General features: G+C 40.6%; 1 protein-coding gene across 2 annotated transcripts; it reads left to right on the forward strand.

The window, feature by feature from the left end:
• The first annotated feature begins 516 nt into the window (after positions 1-516).
• DRAM1 (DNA damage regulated autophagy modulator 1) lies at positions 517-24,428 on the forward strand. Of its 2 annotated transcripts, XM_056845913.1 has the most exons (7): positions 517-665; positions 14,576-14,643; positions 15,131-15,273; positions 19,743-19,920; positions 20,843-20,901; positions 23,667-23,759; positions 24,350-24,428. In XM_056845913.1, exons 1-7 carry the CDS (start codon positions 532-534, stop codon positions 24,392-24,394), a joined length of 720 nt encoding a protein of 239 aa, XP_056701891.1. In that variant the 5' UTR covers positions 517-531; the 3' UTR covers positions 24,395-24,428. The 2 variants fall into 2 exon arrangements, with proteins under 2 accessions (XP_056701891.1, XP_056701892.1); XM_056845914.1 differs by lacking the exon at positions 24,350-24,428 and having other exon boundaries at positions 532-665; positions 20,843-20,916; positions 23,667-23,743.
• Positions 24,429-26,260: the final 1,832 nt, after the last annotated feature.

Consider the following 26,260-nt stretch of genomic DNA (forward strand, 5'->3'; position numbering starts at 1 on the left):
ACAGGGCGCGCGCCAGAAGAAAGTGGGGGGGGGGAAAGAGAGAGAGAGAGAGCTCGGTTCTTATCTGTCAGGGGGGAGAAACCACGACCAGATTTGCGAGGGGGGGGGTAAGAGAAGGCCCCACGGCCAGCCGAGAGGCCGCCCGGCGGGGCTGAGAAAGGGCGGGTCCCGCCCGCCCTGGGCGTGCAAAGACCGAAAGAGCTTTTTAGCGCGTGGGAGGAGAGGCTAAGACGGGGGGGGGGGAAGGGAGACACACACACACACACACCCCTTGAACGCGGGGCAGGTGCGGGCGCGCGCGGGGGACGCAACGAAACCGGCAGGCGCCAAAAGAGGCGGCGAGGCGGGTTGATAAGCTCCCTCTGCCCGTTGCAACGGCCGCGGCTCCCAGGGCTTTGTGACTTCACCCGCGCCGCGGTGAGCAAAGCGCCCCCCCCCCGCCCCGGGCCGCGCGGCCCTCCCGCCTCCATGCCTCTCGCCAGCGAAAGGCAGCCGCTCATCCCCAACGGCACCCGCGGGTGGCGCGGGAGGATGCCCTGCTCCTTCACGCAAGGAGCGGCCTTCGTCCCCACGCTGCTGGTGTCCTGGTCTTCGGCCGCCTTCATCCTCTCCTACGCCATCGCCGTGCTGTGCGGCCACGTGGAGCCGCTCTTCCCGTATATCAGGTGAAGGGGCTGGGGGGGGGAGGATGGGGGCGGCGCCCTCTGTCGGCTTCGGGGGGAAGGTCGGCCTCCCAGGCCCACTGCTCTTTCTGCGCGGGCTTTGGGGTGGTTCCCAACCTTTTTTTGACCAGGGACCACTAGGACTTTTTTGTTCGGTGCAGGGACCCCAAGGTTCAAAATAAAAATTCCGAGAATTTGAAAATAAACTTTAATCATAACTGTTAGTTAAACATTAAGCTTAGAATAATATTTGAATATATATTTTATAATAGAGAACTTTTAATTGAAAATATTAATTTATGATGGGTTTATAACTTTGTTTCGCGGACCTTAATTTAGTTCTCGCAGACCCCTGGTTGACTCTAGCTCCTTGGTAGGGTTGCCAACCTCCAGGAAATTAGCAAAACCCCAAATAGCAGGACACTTCTCCAACAGAGCAGGTAACAAGAAGACCTCTACTATCTACATTGCCGGAGCTCAATACTACTGTGACTGTTGCAACGTCTTCCACCCGCAAGCGGGTGAGACACTCGCCAAAGACTATTTTTGAAATGCTTATGATTCAACAGCACATATGTGAATTGATAGGGTTTAAAATTTATATGATTTTGGTATCACTAATGAATACATTATTTGGAGATACATATGCCTAATTGAACTATTTTCCTAGTGAATGTTTTCTGCTGTTTTGGGTTTTGCTAACTAACTATATAGCAGGCTAACTGTATATTTATCCAACCTCCAGGTAATGGCAGAAGAACTCCAGCTATTTCAACTGATCTCCAGCCGATAGAGATCAGTTCACCTGGAGAAAATGGCCGCATTGGCCATTGGACTCTATTGCATTGGCAACCCTAGCAGGTGGTGAATCTTGTTTTGTTTGTTTTTAACGCCTTTGGGATTTGGAATGCTAGCTCAGCCATGGAAGGACTAGGCTGGAACTATTTCCCTTCCCACCATGCTAGGAGTAGGGTTGCCTGGTCCCTCTTAGCCACCGGCGGGAGGTTTTTGGGGCAGAGCCTGAGGATGGCAAGGTTTGGGGAGGGACTTCAATGCCATAGAGTCCAATTGCCAGGGGAATGGTTCTCTACCGGCTGGAGGTCCGTTGTAATAGCAGGAGATCTCCAGCTATTAGCTGGAGGCTGGCAACCCTAGCTGGGAGCCAGTGTGATGTAGGTTAACAATGGGGGTTTGGGGCGGTGGAGTCTAATCTGGAGAACCGGGTTTGATTCCCCATTCCTCCACATAAGTGGCGGAGGCTAATCTGGTGAACTGGATTTGTTCCCCCACTCCTCCACATGAAGCCAGCTGGGTGACCTTGGGGCAAGTCACTCTCTCTCAGCCTCGCCTACCTCACAGGGTGTCTGTTGTGGGGAAAGGAAGGTGATTGTAAGCTGATTTGATTCTCAAGTGGTTGGGAAAGTCGGCATATAAAAACCAACTCTTCTTCTGATATATCTTGTAGCGTGGATAGGGACACCGGGGTGTCGGGGCTACAGTGTTGGACCAGGATCTGGGAAACCCAAGTTCAATCCCCACTTTGCCATGGAAACTTGCTGGGTTGCCTTGGGGAAGTCAGACACTCTCAGCCTGGACGCTGGCAAGTAGATGAAGAGTTGGTTTTTTTTTATATGCCGATTTTCTCTGCCTTTTTAAAAGGAGAATCAATCTGGCTTACAATCAACTTCCCTTCCTCTCCCCACAATAGACACCTTGTGAGGTAGGTGAGGCTGAGAGGACTCGAAGTAGGGTTGCCAGGCCCCTCTTTGCAACCCGTGGGAGGTTTTTGGTGCGGAGCCTGAGGGGGACAGGGTTTAAGCAGGGGAGGGGCTTCAATGCCATAGAGTCCAGCTGCCAAAGTGGCCATTTTCTCCAGGTGAACTGATCTCTATCGGCTGGAGATCGTGTGTAATAGCAGGATATCTCCAGCTAGTACCTTGAAGTTGGCAACCGTAGCTTGAAGAGAACTGTGACTGGCTCAAGCTGTCTTCATGTGTAGGAGTGGGGAAACCAACCCGGTTCACCAGATTAGAGTCTGCCACTCCTAACCACTACACCATGCTAGTGTTTGGGTGGAAGACCTCCAAGGACTACCAGGGGCCTGATGCCGAGTCCAAACCACCTCTGAATGGCTCTTGCTTTGAAAATCCTACGGGGTCACTAGAAGTCAGCTGTGACTTGATAGCAAATAAAGGATAGGGTTGCCAACTCCAGGTTGGGAAATTCCTTGAGATTTGTGGGTGGAGCCTGGGGAAGTTGGGGTTTGGAGAGGGACCTAAGTGGGATATGATGCCATACCGTCTACCCTACAAATCAACCATTTTCTCCAGGTGAACTGATTTCTGTGAGCTGGAAATCAGTTGTAATTCCAGAAGATCTCCACGCCCTACCTGAAGGTTGACAGCTCTAAGTATGGATGCTGTTGTTTTTTTAAGGGGTGTGTTCAAAACTAGTATCCATCCCCTGCAGTCTTACGAGGTACAGTCCACTAGAAAACCTCAATCTGCTGCATGTGTACAGGTTAGGACATAGAGGGTTCGGTTTCGAGAGTCTGAGGCTATAGTCAAAGCCACGTGAGCCGTATAAGTGTGTGGGATCAGACGCAAGCCCCATTTATTTCAGCAGGGTTTAGTCTACCTGGTAAGCGTGCTTGAGATCGCAAGTTTAATTTGCAGGTTGCCTTCTTTTGGCAGCGCTGGAATATAACCACCAAATGCTCGTGTAACTCTTTGGCCCGAAGATAACCCCACTGATATAAACAGGGGTTAGTCCTAACACCCAATATGTATGTTATGCTGGGAGAACAGTGATTGGATCTTGTTAGAATGTTTAAAGGGCAAATAGCTGCATCCAGGCCCCTATTTTGAGTTGGGGAAGTGGCAGTGGGGGCGGGGGGAGTATGTTTCCATACTTGCTTGTATTTGCTATTGAAAATTGATCCTTCTGCCCTGTTCCAAATAATGCACAAAGGTAGTCTTGTCTGTTTTCCTTCTTACAGTGAACAACATGGTACAAGGCTGGGGGGGATATATTTTGATTATTGAAATAATTATACCCTTTAATCCTGTGGTTATTACCACTGTACTGATCCAGATTAAGCCATTTAGAGCAACTATCCACAAAGCCTTATAAGCTTATTGGGCGAGAATTTCCTGCCTTGCTTGCACTTTTGTTGGCAGAAGGCATAGAGGACTTGGCTGTATACCTTTGTCCCTTCAAGACATTGTCACTTTCATTTTTTAATTAGTAACTCAGTTTCCCCCAAATATAATACCCCTCCTCCCCTCCTCCCCCAATGATGACCCCATCTCCTTCTCATAAATCCTCCGACCCAATTCAGTCGGTATCCTCTTCTTCCGTCAATGATTTTCCTCCTGATGCTTCTGCAGCCTTCTCATTCTCTGTAAGATTCTTTTCAACCAGTTCTTTAATTGGTTGTTGTGGTGGTTTACTTAATTCTCCTTCATATCTCCGAAAGAACTGATCAACTTTAGCCATGTCTGTAAGTTTGAACCTCTTTGATTTGAATATAAATGAGACACCTTGAGGGTATTCCCATCTATGTTGTATTCCGTTGTATCTCAGCCTTGCCACCAACTCTGCAAAATCCTTTCTTTTTCTCAGTAGTCTCCCTGGGATCTCCTTCATTAGTCTCACTGGTTGACCATCTATTGTTAGAGGATTATTGTAGTGTTTGTTTAGTATCAGGTCCCGGTGAGATCTAGAAAAAAGCTGTACCAAACAATCCCTTGGGACTTTGTTTCTGGCTGCATAAGCAGAGTTGACTCTATAAGCTGTAATTATCATCCCTTCCACTATTGCTTCTTCTTCTTGCAAAAAGTCAGTCAAGAGCACTTTCAGATATTCTTTCAGATCAGAGCCTTCAGTCCGTTCTTTAAAACCGCGTATATGAATCCAGCTCTCCTTTATCCTCATTTCTAACATCGCCACATTATCATCTTGCCGTTCTTCACGTTCCTGGCGAGCCTCCATTGTTAGTTCCATGGTGTCAACCTTTTTTCTGGTTTCTTTATTTTCTTTTGATTGCTTCTGTTGTTTTGCCTCCAGCTTATCTTGCTTCACAGTTAAAGCTGAAATAGAGTCCTGCAATGTTGAAATAGCTGCAGTGTTCTGATTAAGGCCTTGCTTCACATAATCCATATCCTGCTTCATTGACACAACTTCAGATTTTACTTCTGTCACTTCTTTTTTAACTTCAACTAATTCAGTTTTTACTGATGTCACTTCCTGAAGTGTTTTTGTTAACAGCTCCAAATACCTGGAAGAAAGCAAATATAGTTTTAATACCTAAACCAAATGCTGATTTACTAGAAGTTAAAAATTACAGGCCAATATCATTATTAAATAATGATTATAAAATGTTTGTAATGATTTTAGCGACCAGACTGAAGAAAATTCTTAATACTATTATACATGAAGACCAAGCAGGATTCCTTCCGGGGAGGTTAATTAATCAAAATGTAAGAGTTGTGTTAGATTTATTAGAATATGCAGAATTTGATAATACACCTTTTGCAATGATATTCTTAGATGCAGAAAAAGCGTTTGACAATGTAAATTGGAATTTTATGAGGAAAGTGTTAGAATATATGGGTTTTGGTGATAATTTTCAAAAGGTTATTAGAAATATTTACACTTGTCAAACTGCTAAGCTAGTAATTAATGGAGAATTATCATCACAATTCGAAATACAAAAGGGCACCAGACAAGGGTGCCCTCTTTCACCATTGTTGTTTATTATAATATTAGAGGTATTGATGAGAAAAATTAGAATGAATGTAGAGATTGTAGGTTATAAAATAGGGAGAAATCATTATAAAGTTAAGGCATATGCAGATGATTTAGTGTGTTTTTTAACTGATCCTATTACTCAGATAGTTGAATAGAGCAAAATGATTGAGGTTTACGGAAAACTCGCAGGCTTTAAAATAAATAAAAATAAAACTAAAATATTGGTTAAAAATCTCACACCCTTGCAGCAGCAAGAACTAGTGAGAGCAACAGGGTTTGGTATAGAACATAAAATAAAATATTTGGGAATATGGTTAACTTCTAATAATTTTAACCTATTTAAAAATAATTACGAAAAAACATGGCAACAAATAAATATCGATCTGACAAATTGGGAAAAAATACCTTTATCATTGTGGGGTAGAATATCGGTAATTAAAATGATGATATTACCCAGGATGCTTTTCTTATTTCAAAATTTACCGATTATTAAGGGGTTCAAAGTTTTTAAAATTTGGAAGAAGGATATCCAAAAATTTCTGTGGGGAAAAGGAAAACATAGAATAGCATATAAAAATTTGATTCAATTAAGAGAAACAGGAGGACTAGGTTTGCCTGATTTGCAACAATATTATGAGGCTTCTTGTTTTCTCTGGTTAAGAACTTGGATTAAATTAGAAAATTATCGATTATTAGAGTTAGAAGGGTATAACCTTCGATATGGTTGGCATGCATATTTGTGGTATGAAAAGGAAAAAATAAATAGGGATTTTAAAATCCATATTATTAGAGCTGGGTTATTCCAAATATGGATAAAATATAAGAAGATTTTAGAAAAAACAACTCCGGGGTGGATTAACCCAATAGAAGCTTATATGAAGAGGGGAACACAGTTAAATTTAGATATAGAGATGTATAGGGGTATTATTGAATGGAAGGAGAGTAAATGGGTCTTAAAAAGTAGGGAAGAATTAAATATAAAAGACTGGTTTTTATATTATAAATTACAAGATATTTTCAATAAAGATAGTCAACTTGGATTTAGTAAAAATAAATCCGAGTTAGAAAAAATATTAGATAAAGGAAATAAAGGACTGATTGGTAGGATGTATAAACTATTGATGACAATTAATCTAGAACAAGAAAGAATTAAACCAGTCATGATTAAATGGATGCAGGATTTAGGATTCAATATAGATTTGGATAAATGGGAAAATTTATGGAAAAGAGAGTTTAAATTCACAATAACTAATGAAATTAGAGAAAATCTCTATAAAATGTTTTATAGATGGCATATAACGCCAATTATGATATCTAAAATGAATAGTCAAGATAAAGGAATTTGTTGGAAATGTGGAAAAGAAAGAGGATCTTATATGCATGTCTGGTGGACTTGTAAAAAAATTAAAAAAATTTGGAAAAAAATAGTGAAAGAAACAAATAATTTGATTAATAGTAAAGTGAAAAGAAAACCACTATTTTGTCTATTGGGAATACCCACAAATGATATTCATAATCGGGATAGGATTATTTGTCAATATAGTTTTGCTGCTGCAAGGATTGTGATAGCTAGAGTTTGGAAACAAACAAGTAAACCCTCAATTATAGAATGGAGAGAGAAATTGTGGTTATATATGAGGATGGCCAGATTAACGGAAATTTTGCACGGAAATGATTTGAAAGAATTTAAGTTAACATGGTTTAAGGCCACCTCATATTGGGATAAGTTGGCAAAAATGGATTTTACTCTGTTATTTAGTGAGTTATAGAAAATTATTTTTTAAGCAATATTAGAATTTAGATAATTAATAAACAAAGCTACCGGATACTTCTACGGAAGTCATGGTGATGGGTCACTTCTGGTGGGTGGGGGGAATAGGGTATTTCTTTGATGAGTGTATTAAAAAATGAAATGTATTCAATATGTTATGTGAATACCCATTTAGATTTATATATATATGTATTTTGTTTGTTTGTTTGTTTCTTTTTTTTCTTTTCTTTTTTTTTCTTTTTTTTTGTATTGTAAAAATCAATAAAAATTTATAAAAAAAAAAAAAAGACATTGTCACTTTACTGTAGTCAGTAGTGTCCCCAAAGTACAAATACTTAACATTTATGGTTGGTTTGCTTTCTGTAAACAAACATTCTATGCATTTTGCCCTTGGGGTACTATTTTATCCCAGACCCATTTTATAGAATGGGGTAAAACATACCCTATGAAAACACTGCTGCAGGGAACCATTTTTCAAGTTCTCTGGAGAGATACAGCCCTTTATGACAGCCTGATGTCCTTTCCTAATAACATGGCAAATATCCTCACCATAGAGAGATACGTTCTCAGTGCAGGAAAATACCATAAGATCCCACTAGAAATTATTGGTTTTAGATTGATTTCCTTTAGAAATCAGGGAAGTTTATATTAGTTTTCTAGTATAATTTTGTTTCAATTTTTTTAAAAAAGTTTTGTAAAGGAACCATGTTGTTGGTGCATGTTATTCAAGGTCATTGTTTTAGTACCGTTAAACATAATGACTTTTGCCACCACCCACAAAACTGTCTTTGTTGCAGTTTTTCTACACTTTAGAAATTCGGCTTATGGTAGAAATATACCTTGAATGCCATATGTGTACGTTTTTTAGAGGGTTCTTGAAAGGGTTCTCGTCAGGGATCACCCAGCATTTTGTTTTGCCTCTCATTTTGTACAGGTTTGCCACGGTTATCAGGATACAAGGCTTACTGATTTCAGTGAGAATTGCTCTATAGTGAAATCCTGAGGATTTCAGCCCTAAGGCATGCGCTAGGTAGGGTGCAAGTCTAATTAAACTAATTGGAACATAATTCTGAATAAGTATCATAGGATCAGATTGCATGTTTTGCATAGAAAAGATAATGTTAATAGCTAGAGCTCTCCCCCTCATTGTAGGGTAGGGATGGTGGTGGCGAACAGCACCTGATGACATTTTCCCTTCTACAAAAATAAAAACCTGCCTTTCTTGGCAGTGCTTTTGTGCCATTCATTAACTACTACAGGATGATTAGTTCCTGTGGACTATTCAGTACAGCTGAAGTTAAAAGAGAGAACATGTACTTTCCCTCTTGTGTATCATCTCAGTTTGTGCTTTTTCTCACTTTCTAATAATTCTTACAATAGTTTGAAACAATTCCGAAATACCAAAGTTTTGACCATTGGACACATTTACAGCACTGTAGTTTGGAAGAGCTTTTCTTGTGCAAGACAGGAGCCATGTGTACTTTTAGCCAATTGATGGGAGATGGAAAAGGGAAGGAAGTAGGATTGCTAAAATGCATTATTCAACATGTTTGAAAGCAGTTTAAATCACATCTTGCACAATCCTAAACATCCCTCTTGTCTGTTCCCATAATTTTTAATGTTGCTGATTAACCTGACAGACTGGGGGAAGAGAAAGTAAAAAAAACTTTTGAGAAAAGCCAGTTTTTCAAGGCTAAATATATTTGAAAGCTGAATATTGTTAGAGGAGGTAGAATGAGTTAGTTAAGAGAACACATGGTTCCTACAAGATGCTCATGAAAAATCGTAAAACTCAGCATGCTATCGCAGAAAGTCTGCTGGAAAACCTGTGAAAAATCTTATATACGTATGCTGGTTTTAATACTACTGTATTTTTAATTTAAAAATGTCAAGTCACATCTGACTTGTGGCAACCACTAGTGGGTTTTCAAGGCAAGAGATGTTCAGAGGTTGTTTGCTATTACCAGCCTCTGCATCACACCCCTGGTATTCCTTGGAGGTCTCCCATCCAAATACTTGTCAGGGTTAAGGCTGAGAGTGTGTGACTGGCCCAAGGTCACCCAGCAAGTTTCCATGGCAGAGTGGGGATTCGAACCTGAGTTTCCCAGGTCCTAGTCTGACAAACAAACATACTCTACATCACAACTGAACAGAAAACAACACAATACAAACATTCAAACAGTATACCAAAACAAGTTTAATTGGGTAGTCCGTACGATTTTGTTTTCCTCTTATAATCTACCCTTTATTCTACTGTTCTTATTTTAGCATAAATGCCAGATTATATAATATCCTAATTTTTATGCATAATCTATCCAAGATTGAATACTGTATCATTTATAATTATGTGTAAGCTTATATATAATGGCCAAGTTCCCCAATAAAAGTTCCCAATGAAACCTTACGACTGAGCATATTCCTTTCTCTTTATGCATGTTTATGGAACATATGAATAATATAATTTCCAGTTTCTTTGAAACTCTTCAGTGGGTTTTTTGTTCACTGAAGCAAAATGAATATTAAATCCACAAAAAGGAGCATGTTATTATCTAACAATCAATTAAAAAAAGAATGTAGATGCAAGCAAAAGGCTGTGGGGAAACACATTCAGAAGTTGAGGTGCTCTGTCCCTGGTGCTGCCCTGTGGCCCCACACTTCAGAAGATGGTGGAGGCTTGGTGCAGAGACCCTGACGGGGACTCAGATTGATGAACAGATTGATATTGCACATGGGTCCAGACCAGGCCTTTAAAAATAATAGCCAGCACTTTGAATTGGACTTAGAAGACTTTTATATTTTTATTGCTAACCATCACCAGAAAACAGCAAGAGTCCAGTAGCACCTTAAAGACTAAAAACATTTCTGGCACGGTATGAGCCAGTGTGTTGTGGTGGTTAGGAGTGGTGGACTCTAATCTGGAGAACTGGGTTTGATTCCCCACTCCTCCCCATGAAGTCAGCTGGGTGACCTTGGGCTAGTCACAGTTCTCACAGAACTCTCTCAGCCCCACCTGCCTCACAGGATGTCTGTTATGGGGAGGGGAAGGATAAGCCAGTTTGATTCTTCCTTAAGTGGTTGAGAAAGTCGGCATATAAAAACCAACTCTTCTTCTTCTATGAGCTTTCGTGAGTCACAGCTCACTTCTTCAGAGACCAGACAATGTGATGTCTAATCATGCGTATAACTCTGATGCAGTTGATAAAACTGAAAGTGGTCTCTAATCTGTTCAGAAAATCACGGATCTGTGGTTGTATGGCAGGGGTGGGGAACGTCAGGCCTGGGGGCCGTTTAAGGCCCGTGAAATCATTTGGTCTGGCCCTTTGTGGGTCCTGGCAGATCTCTAGCTCAGAAGGATCCAAGACTGGTGATCCTCCCGCGGACAGCCACCAGATGGGCAAGTGGTTGGATGCCTGCCTGTTTGCCCGTGCCGGGGGGGGGGGGCGTGTCATCTGGGGCAGCTGCCTGCTTGGGGCTTGGTCGGCTAATTTTTAAGTTGATACTTTTGTATGGCCCGCGAATGATGTTATAAATATCCAAATGGCCCTTGGCGGAAAAAAGGTTTCCCACCCTTGTTGTAAGGCATATATCATGACAATAAAATGTAATGGAGCTGACTGATTAATCGTTAAACAGGTATAAGCCAAATAGCAGTTTTGGTAAGCATATTCAACATATTTATGTAATTTTCTTAATTCCAGCTGAAATTGCTGTGTTAGATACAAATTGTTGAAAGAAAGGGGAAAGATATTGCAAGCTACAAAATATTCTAGAGAATGTATAAAAGCAGTAGCTCCTGGAAACTACTGTTTTCCTGTTGGGGAAGCTTACATGATGGCTGAATGTAATGTCTCAGTAGGGCAAATAACGTGTCCCAGGAGCCATTTGCAGGTAAGAGAAAGGGCACAGAGAGGAAGGTTGAAGTCCTTCTTTTTGTATGCCACAGCCCAGATTTGAAGCAGGCCTGTGCACATCTGGTAATTGAGTTCCTAGCATGGAACTCCAGGTGTACATCTGACCCAAAGTCCTTGGGGTGATCATGTGGCTGCTACAGTGATTTTGTGGCTTATGAATCTGCCTTGTCTATTCAGGAGTCTTTTTTGAAGGACATTATCAAAAAATACTTTTGAAGTACATGATGTCAACTGGAACACCCTTGTGCGTGTATTTATTAACTGAAGAACTTGAAAAGGGTGGTCAGACGAGACCCCCCTTTTACAGAAACAATGGTGATTTTTTTCTCGTTAGGGCTTTTTTCTCATTATGCTTAATAACAATTTGTGTCTTTAATAACATTCCCCCCCTCCAAATTATCTGAAACAGCATGGCATTTCCTGGATTTTGTCTGAATTTAAAAATTGTTATTACATGGGCTACCTTCCAGTCTTTTGGAAGTAAGGCTGATTTGAGTGACAAGTTGCATATTTTCGTTAGGAAGTGAACAGTTTCAAGAGCCCTCAGGTGTATGCCTTCGCTGTGGCTGTGATTTTTAGCCCATGGATGGCTCGCAAATTATTTTTACTTTTTTCCCACCAGAAATTGTTACATTACTTGTGAGCAGACCCTACTCTATAACTGTTTGGCATATTGTCATTTAAGTTGGAGTCCTGTCTCTGTAGTTTCCCTGGTTAATCTACAGTTTCCCTGGTTAATCATATAACTTCAGCTTGTTATTAAAAAAAGTTAGTGACTGGTAAACATTTGGTCTCTCCTACTGATGTGAGCAAGCATGGGTAGGAAAGGAGGCAGCTGGGCGATCAATCCCATTGTGGGTAAAATACAAACATAGAACTATAAGCATACTTGAAAAGTTTAATATCTGAACCCATGCAAGAATCGCTGAACTATCTTTCTTGATGTAAAGAAGGCTTTTATGCCATCTATACCCTTTTTTCCTTTGAAATGCTGTAAGTAAGCACTGCTAAATGCTATTGATTTCAATGGGTGGGACTAAGCATGTGCTTAACTTTATTTCATTGAAAGCTCTCAGTCCTGGTTTCAGCTAGATTTGGTTTTATACAGATTTGCACTGAAAATAAGACTCTAGCCATGCAATCTTAAGCAAAGTTACAGTGGCAAAGTTGACTGAGAAGGGTGTAATTCTGTTTACGATTGCATGGGAAATGTTCTTAGCTCACAAAAAAAGTTACTAGACTGCCTGACATACCTGTGTTAATCATTTGGGACTTAAAGAGGGGAGGGGAATCAGGCTTCCAAAGCTTCCCTGCTTGGTTACCACATTTTTACTCACCAGAGGTTACCAGACAAGTGACTATTTAAAAAGCCAAAGTAAAAATGTACAAAGCCAGGTTGTACATTTGTATTTTTGCTTCCTGATCCTTTCCTTTATGGACAATAGCAACTTAGTTAGAATGTAATCACATTGTAGAATTGTATTATATATTTTGAAATACTTTTTGATACACACTGTTATGTAGTTCACACATACATTCTGATTTTGAACGTGTTGAATAAAAAATGAAGGACATTCATTGCAATTTTAAAGTATTTGGATTGCTCTTAAAATGTGAAGTGTTCCAAGAAGTTCAAATTGTGCATTGGTCAAATGCACAGATTCCATTCTCATTTTACCTAGAGCTCTTCAAACGCTTTGAAGTGATCACCACTAAAATTAATATTTAGGTAGTACAGGCCAGTCTGTAATTGCAGAAGTACTTCAGATTTATTACAAGTGGCTCACTTGGGACATGAGCTTTCTACTGTCCACAAAGTTGTTTGGAGGTTTTTTCAGATTAGGGATGCCAGCTCCCTCTTCACCATCGGCAGGAGATTTTTGTGGCGGAGCCTGAGGAGGGCAGGGTTTGGGGAGGGGAGGGACTTCAGTGCCATACAGTCCAATGGCCAAAGCGGCCATTTTCTCCAGGTGAACTGATCTACATCGGCTGGAGATCAGTTGTAATAGCAGGAGAGCTCCAGCTAGTTAACCTGGAGGTTGGCAAACCTATTTCAGATAAAACACTGAATGAAATGTAAAAAACCCCCACCATGCACATTAAACCAAATGCAAGTATGTTTCTGAAAGGCATCTAAATGAAATCAGTATAATAATAAAATATAGCGAAGTTGGGTGTTTCCTAGCACAAGTATAGTTCACATTTTCTTGCATAATAGCCGTGGACAGATTGCAGTCTGTCAGTCCAATATGTGCCTAGGTTGCATTCGAATATGGGTGTGGGCTAAACGGGAGAAGCAATTTAAAGTTCCTAGACAAATTTTCCAACTAGATAAAGAACAGGTTTTTTTCTGAGCATTTTGGATAAAGGATGATCTTTTTTCCCTGAGGAAGAGCACAAACTTTTGAAATGTGTTGAGAATTCAGGGAGATTTTCAGACTTGTTTCTCAATAAATAATTCTCTTACGCTGATTTGTTTTTGTCATATTTGAAATTCCCATTCAACCTAACTTTGGCCAAGCAACTGTCTCTTCATCTGACCTGCCTCACAGGGTTGTTTTGTGTGAAGGTTTATGTAAAATAGTTTGCAGGTATGAATTTTATAAATCATAATGAAAGGTTTTTGAAACCAGAGGAAAGCAGTTGTGCCTGTTTCTGGCCTCAGAAATTCAAATAAATATAATAAGATTAATTGATAAATATAATAAGATTAATTGATAAAAGCAAATGCATCTCAAAATTCCAGGGGGCCATCCAGGGAAATTTAACCTTGCCTAAGGCTGTAATCCTATGCACACATAGTTTTTAAAAGCTCCATGTAAGAAAATGGAACATTTCCAGGTACATATGCTTAGAATGGTCTGCAAATTCTATTCAAGTCAATGGGACCCAAACTTAGTTCCAAGTATGCTTGGGATTGCAGTCTAATTGAAGTCAGTGCAGTTTTTTTTAATGGTCAGGTCCTTTGTAAAGGCAAGTTTGTATTATTTTAAAGAAACTTCATAGTTTTCTCTGGATTAACTAGGATTTCTATCAACAGAATAGCAAGTTGTTGTTGTTTAAATAAGCACGTGTGTGTGTGTGTGTGTGTGTGTGTAAGTGCCGTCAAGTTGCTTCCAACTCATGGCGACCCTATGAATCAGTGTCCTCCAAAATGTCTTATCTTTGTCAGGCTTGCTCAGATCTTGCAAATTGAGGGCCGTGGCTTCCTTTATAGAGTCAATCCATCTCTTGTTGGGTCTTCCTCTTTTCCTGCTGCCTTCAACTTTTCCTGGCATGATTGTCTTTTCCAGTGACTCTTGTCTTCTCATAATGTGACCAAAATATGATAGCCACAGTTTAGTCATTTTAGCTTCTAGGGTCATTTCAGGCTTGGACATTGCATATTTAATACAACTTCTTAAAGTGCAATAAATTCAGTTTTAATTAATTAAATATATTCCTTGAATATAAAAATGGATTGTTTTTATTTATTGTAGTGACACAGGAGCAAAACCTCCAGAAAGTGGTATCTTTGGGTTTATGATTAATGTATCTGCATTTCTAGGTATGTATATTTTATACAGATTCATTTATTGAAATAGTCTTCTTTATCTTAAACAATCATGTGTGTAAAAATGGTTACTGGTATAATAATGTGTTTTCAGACATTGGGGGTCACCAGAACTGAGACCACAATATTTTTCTCGAATTAGGCCTATTGTATTTAGGATTGCCAGTTGGCCAGGGGGGAAAACTGCCTTGATCTACTTCTGTGCCTTTATAAACAGCTTGGTATGCATAAATTAGCACATGAAGCTTTTCAAGGCATATGGAGATAACACCATCACTTGCTAATATCTTCAGTTATGCTGCTATTACAGGAATAATTCAGAAAGCAACGTCAGAAGTTGAGAGTTATGCATTACTACCTAACAAGCGTGAGGCAGGAGTTTTTCTTCCACATGAGATTAAGGCTAAATCAATCTCTGTACTAGATAATCTAGATACGCTTAGTTCAGTTCATAAATGATTTCTGTTTTGTCTTTTTTTAGGTGCAGCTACAATGTATACAAAATATTTAATTGTAAAGAAGCAAAATGAAGTGACAGATTTCATTCCTCCTTATTTCAATTTCATGACATTAATTGTTGGTGTGCTAGGTTGTGTTGGAATGGGCATCGTTGCAAGTTTTCAGGTAGGTACAAATATGTACTTCGATTATATTTATTCATTAAATTATATCTGGCTTCTGGTATATCTCATACAGTGCATTCCTGAGCCTGTGGCGGCCAGGGACGGGGTGAAGGAGGTGCCGCCGCACTGCCTCCACACCGGTTTCCCGGCTGCCAAAAATATTTTAAAAGCCTTTAAAAGTCTTTTAAATTTTTAATCGAGGCTTTTCACCCCTTAGAGAAGAGCAAGGCTGCGCCAGCAAAAAAGCTGGCGCAGCCTCGCTCTTCTCCCCGCCAGTGTACCCGGGGCAAAAGGGAAGAGGAAGCTGCCTCCTCCCGGAACACCCTGGGGACGCTGGGACATCAGCGCGGGTCTTTACTTTCATCCTCAGAGGTCAGGGATGCTCTGAAAGTAGCTTACCAATAAAGAAAACCTTATGCAATCATAATATGCAAATACATGTGAATTCCAAAAGTAGTCTAGTTTTTAAAAGCAAGTAAATATAGCCAAGAGTCATAATGAATTCTACACAGAGCAATCCAATTAATCCTTTCTCTTTACCATTCTGTAAATGGCAGAAATAAAATGGCCATTGACACTCCCTAACATTAGGATATGCAGAGGCAATCTTGTCACTACAGGCAGAGCCTTGGACACAGTCATTATGTACTAAATCTGAGAAAGGTGACAGCCATTACGTGACCTCCTCTGAGAACTGGTGAGAACAAGAGCCAGTGTGGTGTAGGGGTTAGAATGTCAGACTACCTGGGAATCTTAAAGCCTTGCTCAGCCATGAAACTTACTAGATAACTTTGACCAGTCACTACATGTCAGGGGTTTTCTGCATGGGGATATTGCATCAGTTCTTGCCTTCTTTAGTTTATCCCATCTTCCACATGTCCTCTGGAGCCATTAGTTTTCACCTCACATTTGCCCACATTTGGGTGGGGGGGTACTTTCGGGACCACTTTTACCCCAGTCTTTTTCTAGCCATTGAACTTGAGATGTGTTTGTTTGCATGTGTAAAACATCTGTGATTTTGTTAGTTCATTCCATGTCCTCTGAACTGTGACTGGGAGACCACCCTGTCCCATGCGGTCTTTGCCGCACCTTGGTAATGAGAAATTTTTATCCCTTGTGTCAGCAAAAAATTCTGTATCAGTATAAGAAGGCATTGGAGTGACCTCTGCTTTTCCCATGTAGCAACTGGTATCTTTTTCTTTCTCTGCTCTGATTTTTTTTCCCTTTGGCTTCCTTGCACTTTCAGAAGGGAGAGTGTTCTTTGCTCTCTCTGGCCATTCAGTCTCTTTCTCTTTGTGCTTGGCTCTGTCGGTTGCCACCTTGTTTTATTTTATTGCTGGAGAGTGTGATTTTTAAAATATGCTCTAATCTATGTTTTTATGTTAAAATGTTGTGACCCGTTATGAGGCCAGCTTGCCGGGAATGTGGGCGGGATAAAAATATGAGGAAATAAATAAATATGCCTACCCCCTTTTGCCACAGAAAGAAGAAATTATTTTCCTTGCATAGGCAAGTTTGTAGGCAAGTGTTTGATTTTTTTAAAAAAAGCCTTCCTTGATATTCAGTGCCCTTCCTGCCCTTCCTGTTTATTTTTCATGGGAATTTGATTTTTAATGGGTTTGGGGGTATTTGTTATCACTTTTGATTCTGGTGGGGGCTGTCGTGGAGCATCTTTGCCATCTCCTTTTCATTGTTCTTGGCCTATACAAGGTGTTTACAGCTTGAAAGCATTGGACTAGATGAGAGCAATTGACTTTTCTCTGCCTGCCATTTGTCGACAGGAAAACTTTAAAAAACCAAATTGCAGCTCCAAATGTCCAAATATTGGGATGAACCTTTGAATGGAAGTTGCTTTTTCCTCAGGGACAGTATGGCAATTCTAATGCATGTGCATACCAATCTCCTCTTCTGGTTTATGCGCAACAAAAAGAAAAAAAGGGAGGTGTGCCACTATAATGCCTCCAATCACAACACCCTTACTCAAAAACCCTGATTTTTTTTTAACACATGTCCTAAGAAAATAAAATGCCATCGCAACTGGAAAAATGCGGAGGGACAGAAGATATGCAGCCATGCTCAACTCGATTCTGATGCTAGCACATTGACTGCTAAGAAATGCAGTAATAAGTTGCGCATTCGGAAAACCCTTCAGCCTTCAACAGTTCAAGGTTGTTTTGAGAATAAAATGCATGGAAGAGGACCACACTCACTGCACTGAGCTCCTTGGGGGAGCCATGGTATAAAATTTAAGAAATAAAGAAACTTGCATAACCAAGGCTGGTCCAGAGTACTAGTGCTTTGCATTATGCCCAGAAACATTAATGTCTAGTTATTTCAATACCTTCATATTGTGGTCTCCGTACATTCTGTGTGAGACAGAAGTTTCCAAGCCATCTTCCCCATGCAGCCCCACATAAAAAGACTGGAGATTAAAAAATCTATTTTCCTCTCAAGTGCTAATAGTGGGAGGGGGATACTGAAGGGTTAAGCATAGTCTCCCCTCCCCATATAGCCCTAATCAGGACTGCACATGCTTGCCATTTGCCTTTCACAGATGAACGGAGGTCTGTAATCTTTGTTACGTTTGCTTTGGCCCTTAGAAATGATGCAACGGGCTTTTGGCTGACCTGGATGGTCTAGGCTAGCCCAATCTGGTCAGATCTCTGAAGCTATGCAGGGTCAGCCCTTGTTAGTAGTTGGATGGGAGTGGTGGTGGTGGAAAGTACTGTCAAGTCACAGCTGACTTATGGGTTTTCAAGGTAAGAGACTTTCGGAGGTGGTTTGCCATTGCCTGCCTCCACGTTGGCTGAGAGATCTGTGGCTGGTCCAGGGTCACCCAGCAAGGAAATCCAGGGTCACTACACAGAGGCAGGCAATGGCCAACCACCTCTGGACATCTCTTGCACTGAAAACACTACATGGTTGCGGTAAGTCAGCTGCGACTTGATGGCACTCTCCACCACACCAACAGACTTTTACATCTGGCTGTTGGGTTAGAATTGGCAGCTAATTCCTGAACAAGGACTAAATTCCATTGGTTGATCCTTTTAGTAAAATATTTAGGTACCAGTGAAGACACAACATAAGCTCTGGAATGAGGAACAGCAGTGCATACAAATAAATTACTGGAAAGTCTGTTCCTGGGCCAATCAATGATAGTATCGCACACAAAAAATCTTTAAAAATCCATCTGAAATTTGTTGCTTAAGGGTGGGGTGAACTGTAATTGAATTGAAATCTCATGAAGCATCCTGTTCTTATAAAATAATTTGCTCAAAGCAGCCAGTTAAATGACTGGTTACACTGTGTGTAATTACATTATGGTTACTAGCTTGCATTCTTCTCTATGAATGCAACTTTGGCTTATTCCCATGGTTGTTTCTCCTTCTAAGAGATTTTCTTGCCCAGTCCAAAGTGATGCAGTGGCTTAATATGGTACCAAAGTATGTGGTAACTGATGTAATTCTTTGGGGGTTGGGACCTGAGGAAAAGCTTTCAGACAGAACATCAGCAATGTCTTGTTTGAATAGCTGACATGCATGACCTGCTATAATTGTATGTTCTGTCTTGAAGTGCAAGGGTACAGAAAACGTCTTTATTAGAGTGATAGGAACCATTTCTAAGAGGTCATGAAGGAAGCAAAATAAAATTGGATTTGGTTGACATTTAGACAGAGCAGGGATGAATAAGCTGTAAGGATGTGTTTTCTGTTGGGTTGTCTCCAAAAACAAAGTATGAACTGCTGTATAAACTCAATCACAAATCATGAAATAAACATAACTGCATTTTCTGTAAATAAAATGAACATTAATCAAAGATACAACTACATGCAAGAAACAGCTTGCGCTGACAAAGTTCACATATTTTAATTATTATTTGAGATAAATTAATTCATATTAATTCGTATTTGAGCCTGTTGCTCTACTAAGGGTTCATTCAAGGATCCTTTGTAATTATACTTTTCTGGGAATAATGAAAATTCTGCTAGAGAGCTCTTAGGATTCCTGGAATGTGCAGAGCAAGAAGTGCAATAAAACTGGTTTAGGATTCTCACATAAACATGGACCTTAAAGAATCCTGAGAAGAACAGAGAAAACATTTGTCCTCGTATGCAAAGGAGGCAACAAGTACTGCCACTGCAGGCTATAGAGTCTGTGCTACCACTGATTTTTTGATACGGGAATTCCTTGCTATCAAAGATACCTCTTTAAAGTGATTTTTCCCACTTTTATGGTTCCAAGAGGCAGTAAGCATAGTTGAAGGAACACAGAGCAGAATCGTTCTTCAGATACAGGATATTATCCCAGAACCCTACACCAACAACTTGCTTGTGAAATTTATAATATCTTCATGATGAGACTGGTTGTAACTGTGCCTGTTCTCCCTGTGTTTGCCACAGTTCCAATCTCGTTTTGGTGTGCATTAGTGCTATTGCAGTAGTATTTAACTATTTCCCAATTGTCTTTTCAGGAGCTAGCAGTACCTGCTGTCCATGATGGAGGAGCCCTTGTGGCTTTTCTCTCTGGCGTGGTGTACATTATTCTTCAGACTGTCATCTCTTTCAAGTCGCGTCCTCAGTGGAGCACTCCATGTATATGCCACATACGACTGGCTCTTTCGATAATGTCCTTTGTAGCTGCCATTCCCAGTATCCTTTTTAGAGTGTTACTGTATGCTAATTACACAAAGCAACATCTTCTCATATTGTTAAACCATTAATAACGTAGCTTAATGACAATGGCCCACTCATCGTCAGTTCAGTTGTTGTAATGTTGCTCTGTGTATGAAACATGTTTAATCCCCGATATTTAGTCTTTCTGAAAGTTAAAGCAAACTATTGGAACCAGAGGTTTGCAGATTTCAACCCAAAGTGCTTTAGTAATCTGAGACTGAAAATCTAGGTTTTACTCAGTATTCTGAGGTAACAACCCCATAAGCTTATTTCCACTTCCCAGTATTATTATTCTTTTCAACCCTGGGGCTTTTCTCAAGTTTGTAGAAAGATCTGTCATGTCTGTTCACGGTTCCACTCTGCAGATTAAGTATCCACAGATTTGGCCATGTTGAGAGTTAGATATATTGATGTGGCTGATAGACTAGATAGTCATGAAAAGTCTTGGAGTAATTAACATCTTACCGTACTTGTCACTTTTCAATACATGCAAGTTTAGAGAACTTTAACTTTTTAAAAATAAGAATAATCAGCAAGAATACTCAGCAATCTAGTAATTAACTTAAAAACCCATGACTAAAGAAATAATCTTGAGATATTTCAAAATCTGGGCAGATTGCTGACCATGTTTTTCTCTTGCTTGGAAAACTTTCTGGCATCACAGTCCACCAAGTGTCCAAGGTTGCGTAAATGCAGAGCTGACTAGAATCATGTGGTTGTAACTATCATGTTTATAATTCTGATTATGTTCAAAGCTGTAGATCCTTGCTGACTATTCCATTGCCATATATGAATATATATATTGCCTTAATGGTTTCAGAAAGGTACTCAGAAAGAGTGAGAGGAGGTATTACTTTTTTAAAGCAGCTGTTGTTTTCTTTAACATCTGCTTTTCCAGTGATTGCATGTGCTTCACTAATTTCCATAACAAAAATAGACTGGAGTCCAGGTGAAAAGGTAAAACCTCACTAGGTAAAAAATTTAATCCTTCTGCAAGTTAGCTCAACCACTCAGTCCTATGTAACTTTAGCTATGCGAAGTAGGTGATAATAAACCTGACTGGTGATTTGGAAGCTACATACCAAGCTGATTGATTACACATGTGTTACTCAGGGCCAGGAGCCATTTTGAATTTAGATAGTTGATAAAAGCAACTGTCCACCTTTGTTACGGTCATATACATTTCTCTCAACTGAGACGGAACATTTCACATCCAAGACAAGTTAGTATTAGTGGCCTGTATCCAACGAGATTCAGAATGGACCTTGTGGAATGGGACTTTTCCCTGTACTGCTGCAGCTCACTGAGATCCCCAAAGGTTTGTTGCTTGTGGGTTTGCAGACCCTCAGGAACGGCACAGAACAAAGTGTGGATCTGCAGTGTGTGTGTGTGGGTGGGGAATTGGTGGAAATACACCTGCCCAGAGGCGGAAGAACCAAGCCAGTGAGAGGTTAAACTGAGAATTTAGATGAGCTCGCTTTTTAAGCTTTAAGGCAAACTGGTTGTGAAGGAGTATAACCTGTACCGGATGAAAGGGGATATAGTTCGCCAATTTGCCTAATTTTGCTCATCTTTCCCCTGCTGTCCTGATTACTTATTCTGTAAGTTTGCCTACTGCTTCTTACATCAACAAGCAAGACTTTTCATGTTTGTGATGTTTTCTGCATGGGGGCACAGGCCAAAGTAGTTTCCCTGTTGCTGCTATGGATGCTAATACTGACTGCTATGGCCAGTGGTGGCAGGGCTTCCACACAGCAGGTTTCCCTGGTAGTTTTTTTTTTTTTAATGGCAATTTCATAGTGTTGTCCTGTTATACCAAAATGTGCATCAGTCTCTGAGTTCCTGGTTTTCAATGATTTTTTAAAAAGTCTCCAGCCTGTTTTGTTGCAGCAATATTCTCCCTACCCCCATATATCTCCACAAGGAAAGGGGTACAGATTTCCTTTTTTTAAAAAAGTAAATGGAAGTTGGGAATTCAGAGAACCCAGTGCTTATTTGGTATAGTGATATATCAATACAACGCTATTAAGTTATTTTTAAAAACAACAACAAAAAACAGTAGGGATAGGAAATGGCTGCAGTGTGAGCAGAACCAGAACAATCCAAACTTTCCCATCTGCATGGCAGCCACTCGGGCTTTGGTGTGATCTTTCCCAAAACATTTGAGCAAAGCAGGTTTGGGAAATATTGGGAAAAAGATGGGGAGATACCGATGCTGTGGGGAACTGTTAAAAAATCCCACTTCCCAACAGCATCAGAACATGGAGCAGATACCCCATGCGGAAACACCCTATGTTTGAAAAAATTGTAATGGGCCCTTGTTCTCAAAAGTCAGACTGGGATGCTGTCCATCTAGGGCATAGGGGACACCAGGCAGCAAGGGGTTACAACAATTATGTGTCTTACTAGTAAGAGGCCTAAAACAGTCAAGGCTGAGGATCTCCCATAATGCTGGCCTGAAAAGGAGGTTTGTTACCTCAGTCTGTAGATGAAATGGTGTGGGTTGTGTAGGAATCTGGAGATACTGCGTAGATGTACATGAACATATGAAACTGCTTTATACCAAGTTAGAACATTGACCCAGCTAGCAGCTCTACAAGAGCTTGGGGATAGAACAGTCTCACCCAACAGATGATGGCTAATAACTTTTAACTGAAAGTACCAGGGTTTGAGCCTGGGTATGCTGTACTGCTGAGTTCCAGTGCCTCCCCCAAAGCAGTCTGATAGTGTTTGTATAGCCAGCGAGGTTTCTGCATTGAGAGGGAGGTCTAGAAAATGCAGAAGGAAGTTTCATAGAGTTGGTTTTTAGTAATGATTGCTGATTTCTTGAAACCTTTCTATGGGTATACTGTACCACAAGGGGGAGCATTTTCCTTATAAACCCTACAAAATAACGGGTTTTCATCTTAATAGTCTGCAAATCTATCATGTCAGCTGTGGAAGCGATCCTCAGCAATGCTATGATGAAGGGTTCTTTTTACTGAAACAGGAGGTCTCTCTTGGCTGGAACCAGTGTCTTTGTGACATTAAACCTTCTCTCTTGGTCCTCAGTACTCCTTTCGATCATTATTAAACTTGTACTGTGGAACTCGCAAACTGGGCATGGCGTTTAAGCTGAAAAAATACACAGATTTAAACCAGGTTTAGACCCAAATGAGTTGAAGTAACTGATACCTGCTTTCCCAAACCTGCTTTGCTCAAATGTTTTGGAATAAGTGTAATGGCCATCTGAAGACACTGAGCTACTTCAGACATAGTGCAGAGTATTGGGGAGGGGAGAGGGATCATAAGTGACTTCTGCTTCCTTCCTTGTTTGTTCGTTTGTGTGTGTGTTGCAAGAATTCTGAAGTAGATGCCCCAATGCATCTCCCATGATGAAAGTTATGGCTTGCAGGTGGAGGTGGCTGCGTTACACTTGCTGTTGCTTCCATAGTGGCTTTTCCTGCCCCCTCTTGGAGACAATTAAGAAAGTGTTATCCTTGAAGTATCAATTTCATTCTTTTTGGGGGGGGGTAAAGATTCTCGTTACTTCAAGTTTAACTCTGAATAGTTTTAAAAGGGAGAGAAAGAAACAAGAAATTAACGTCTTCAAAATAAAAATAAAAAAGCTCTCCCACTAGGGTGTTCCTGCCGTATATTGAATATCTGTGTGACTCACCTGTTTGCCATTTCAGATTGTGTTGATCTTTCCCCCCCTTTTTTAATTTCTCCTTTTCTGTTAGGATTATGTGTATCATATTGTGAGTGCAATCTGCGAATGGATAGTAGCCTTTGGTTTTGTTTTCTACTTCTTAACGTTCATCAGAGAGTTTCAGGTGAGTACGATGAACAGGTGGTTCAAGTTTAGGGCAAAGGAGTTTGAATTCTGGGTGGGCATTCCCTCTCTGAGTAACATAGTCAGCTCTCCCAGCTTGGGGGAAGAAAAGGTCAGTGTTAAATTGCATGTGTTAATTTTAAGCTGTCAAGTAACAGCTGACGTATGGTGACCCCATAAAGTTTTGAAGACAAGAGTACAAGTGTACTATAAGTACAAGTGTAGCTTTCTTGGGTGTTTCTTTAGAGCTCAAAAATCTGCATTGCTTGCTTGGGCAGAGACCATTGCATGACAGGAAAATAATTAGTGGAGTCTAGGTACCATACACAGCCCACATTCCTAGCTATTGAAGTGGCAAATCATCAGTGGGGCCCCATGCATAGAAAAGTCTCTGAATTACTACTCTTTTGTTTTAGGATTCGTCTGCCAGTTTTGTTTGGCTTGGTCAGTTTATGTCTAGGGCGGGGTCCTCATCTGTCCTCAAGCACGTTAAATGAAGCAAACTTTTTGTCATGTTTTTCCGCTTACCTCTGTAAAAGCAACTGCTTTGGTGAAAAGCTACTGATGTTTGCCTGTCCTTTTCTTTTCTAGAGAGTTACCGTAAGGATATCAACAGAAATGAATGAAAGCTTTTGACTACATTTTATCAATTAGGATAATAGAAGCTGGAACTGGGGAGCCATTAAACTGTTGCCGAAAAATAGGAGTGGTCAAAGCTGATGTGAGATGGGCCTGCCGCCGTGATGCTGCAATTTGCATAATCATAGCCAAGACAGAGTGTCTTTTAAATTTTACCACTGTCCCCCAATGTGTGATTTTTGCCCCTTTGGTCAGTGTTGTAAAACCATTTTGTATCTTTTTTAAAGTACCTCTTCATGTTTTGTTTTTAAAAAGAGATCATCTGAACGCATACAATTTCTCAGAAAAGTTGAGATGATGTTTCTCTTGTCATTGGCAATCAGAGATGCCTTAAAATGATATATGCACTTTTACTTGGGAGTAAGTCCCGTTGAACCTGGTTGAGGGCTGGCTTCTAAGGAAACACGGTCACCATCTTATTGTAAAATAGTATTCCCAATTTCAAAGACGAGGCAGGTATGAAAAGGTGTGTAAATGTAAATATATGCTTTTATACAATATGAAACAAATGGCCTCTATACTGAGAAAGATAGTTGTACATAAATCCCTCTTGGAATTAATGGGACACATTTACTATTACTAGTGTGACCTGTTGATTTCAATGGGATGTGCAGCCCCTACTTATATGTGTTTAATCAGAAGTAACTGAGTTCAATGGGACTTACTCCCAGACAAATATGCACAGAATTGCAGTCTCTCTTAAGCTTGACTAACTTTGTTGGGCCTGTGGCCCAAATCTGTGCCTTTTCACATGATGACAAGACGTCTTAGAGAAGTCCAAGCATGTCAGCACTTTCATTATACTTTTTTATATTAAACAAATGACGCCTTTTATAAATGCTGTAAATCGATATATGGACTGCTCTTTGTTTGAAGGGGGCAGAGTCTGTGTGTGTACATGTATGTATTGCTGATACAAAAACTTTAGCGGAGTCAAATTTGTGTGTGCTTTACTTTAACTTGGTATTGGGTGGGATTTCTAAGTTCTGATTCGCAGTACACACTTGGCCCAGGATCCTCTCTATGTGTTGGAGCAGCAGAATCATGTTTCCGTGCAAGTTTAAGGTAACATGGGATGTGGGTGCATCAGCTATAGTGCATACATGCATGATTCTTGGCCCCTCAAAAGGGAAATGACACACAAGTCTGTGGTACTAGTGTGTTCCCTTCAGACTTCCTTGACAGGGAATTCCAGTCATATACTTCATTTTTAATTTAAAAATCTGTTGTAGAAAACAGCAACTTACAAGACACCGCACAAAGGAGAAGAATGTGCTGTCAAGTCACAACCGACTTCAGGCAACTCCATCCATGGGGTGTTCTAGGCAAGAGACAAGCAGAGGGGGCCTTCCTCTGCATAGCAACCCCTCCCTTCCTCTGCATAGCAACCCCAGTCTTCCATGGTGGTCTCCCATCAAGAAGAAGAAGAAGAGTTGGTTTTTATATGCTGACTTTCTCTACCACTTAAGGCAGACTCAAGCTGGCTTACAATCACCTTCCCTTCCCCTCCCCACAACAGACACCCTGTGAGGTAGGTGGGGCTGAGAGAACTCTTAATAGAACTGTGATTAGCCCAAGGTCACCCAGCTGGCTTCATGTGTAGGAGTGGGGAAACAAACCCGGTTCACCAGATTAGCCTCCGCCATTCATGTGGAGGAGTGGGGAATCGAACCCGGTTCTCCAGATCAGAGTCCACCACTCCCAAGTACTGGCCCTGCTTAGCTCCAAAGCCCCAGTGTATTTAAAAATTGCATTGCCACTTGGAAGTACATCCCAGTGAGTTCACTGTAGCTTATACTTGAGAGTAAGCATGCATGTTGCAATAAACAGGTGCAGACGACTAAAGCTTTTTATGCTTTGCAT

This window comes from Euleptes europaea, chromosome 3 (genome assembly GCF_029931775.1).
Source record: "Euleptes europaea isolate rEulEur1 chromosome 3, rEulEur1.hap1, whole genome shotgun sequence".
Classification (NCBI taxonomy): domain Eukaryota; kingdom Metazoa; phylum Chordata; class Lepidosauria; order Squamata; family Sphaerodactylidae; genus Euleptes; species Euleptes europaea.

Coding starts and splice junctions, on each gene's coding strand:
- DRAM1 (XM_056845913.1), top strand. CDS start 532: ATGCCCTGCTCCTTCACGCAAGGAGCGGCCTTCGTCCCCACGCTGCTG. Junction 15,274..19,742: donor GCATCGTTGCAAGTTTTCAG/GTAGGTACAAAT, acceptor TTGTCTTTTCAG/GAGCTAGCAGTACCTGCTGT. Junction 23,760..24,349: donor CGTTCATCAGAGAGTTTCAG/GTGAGTACGATG, acceptor TTTCTTTTCTAG/AGAGTTACCGTAAGGATATC.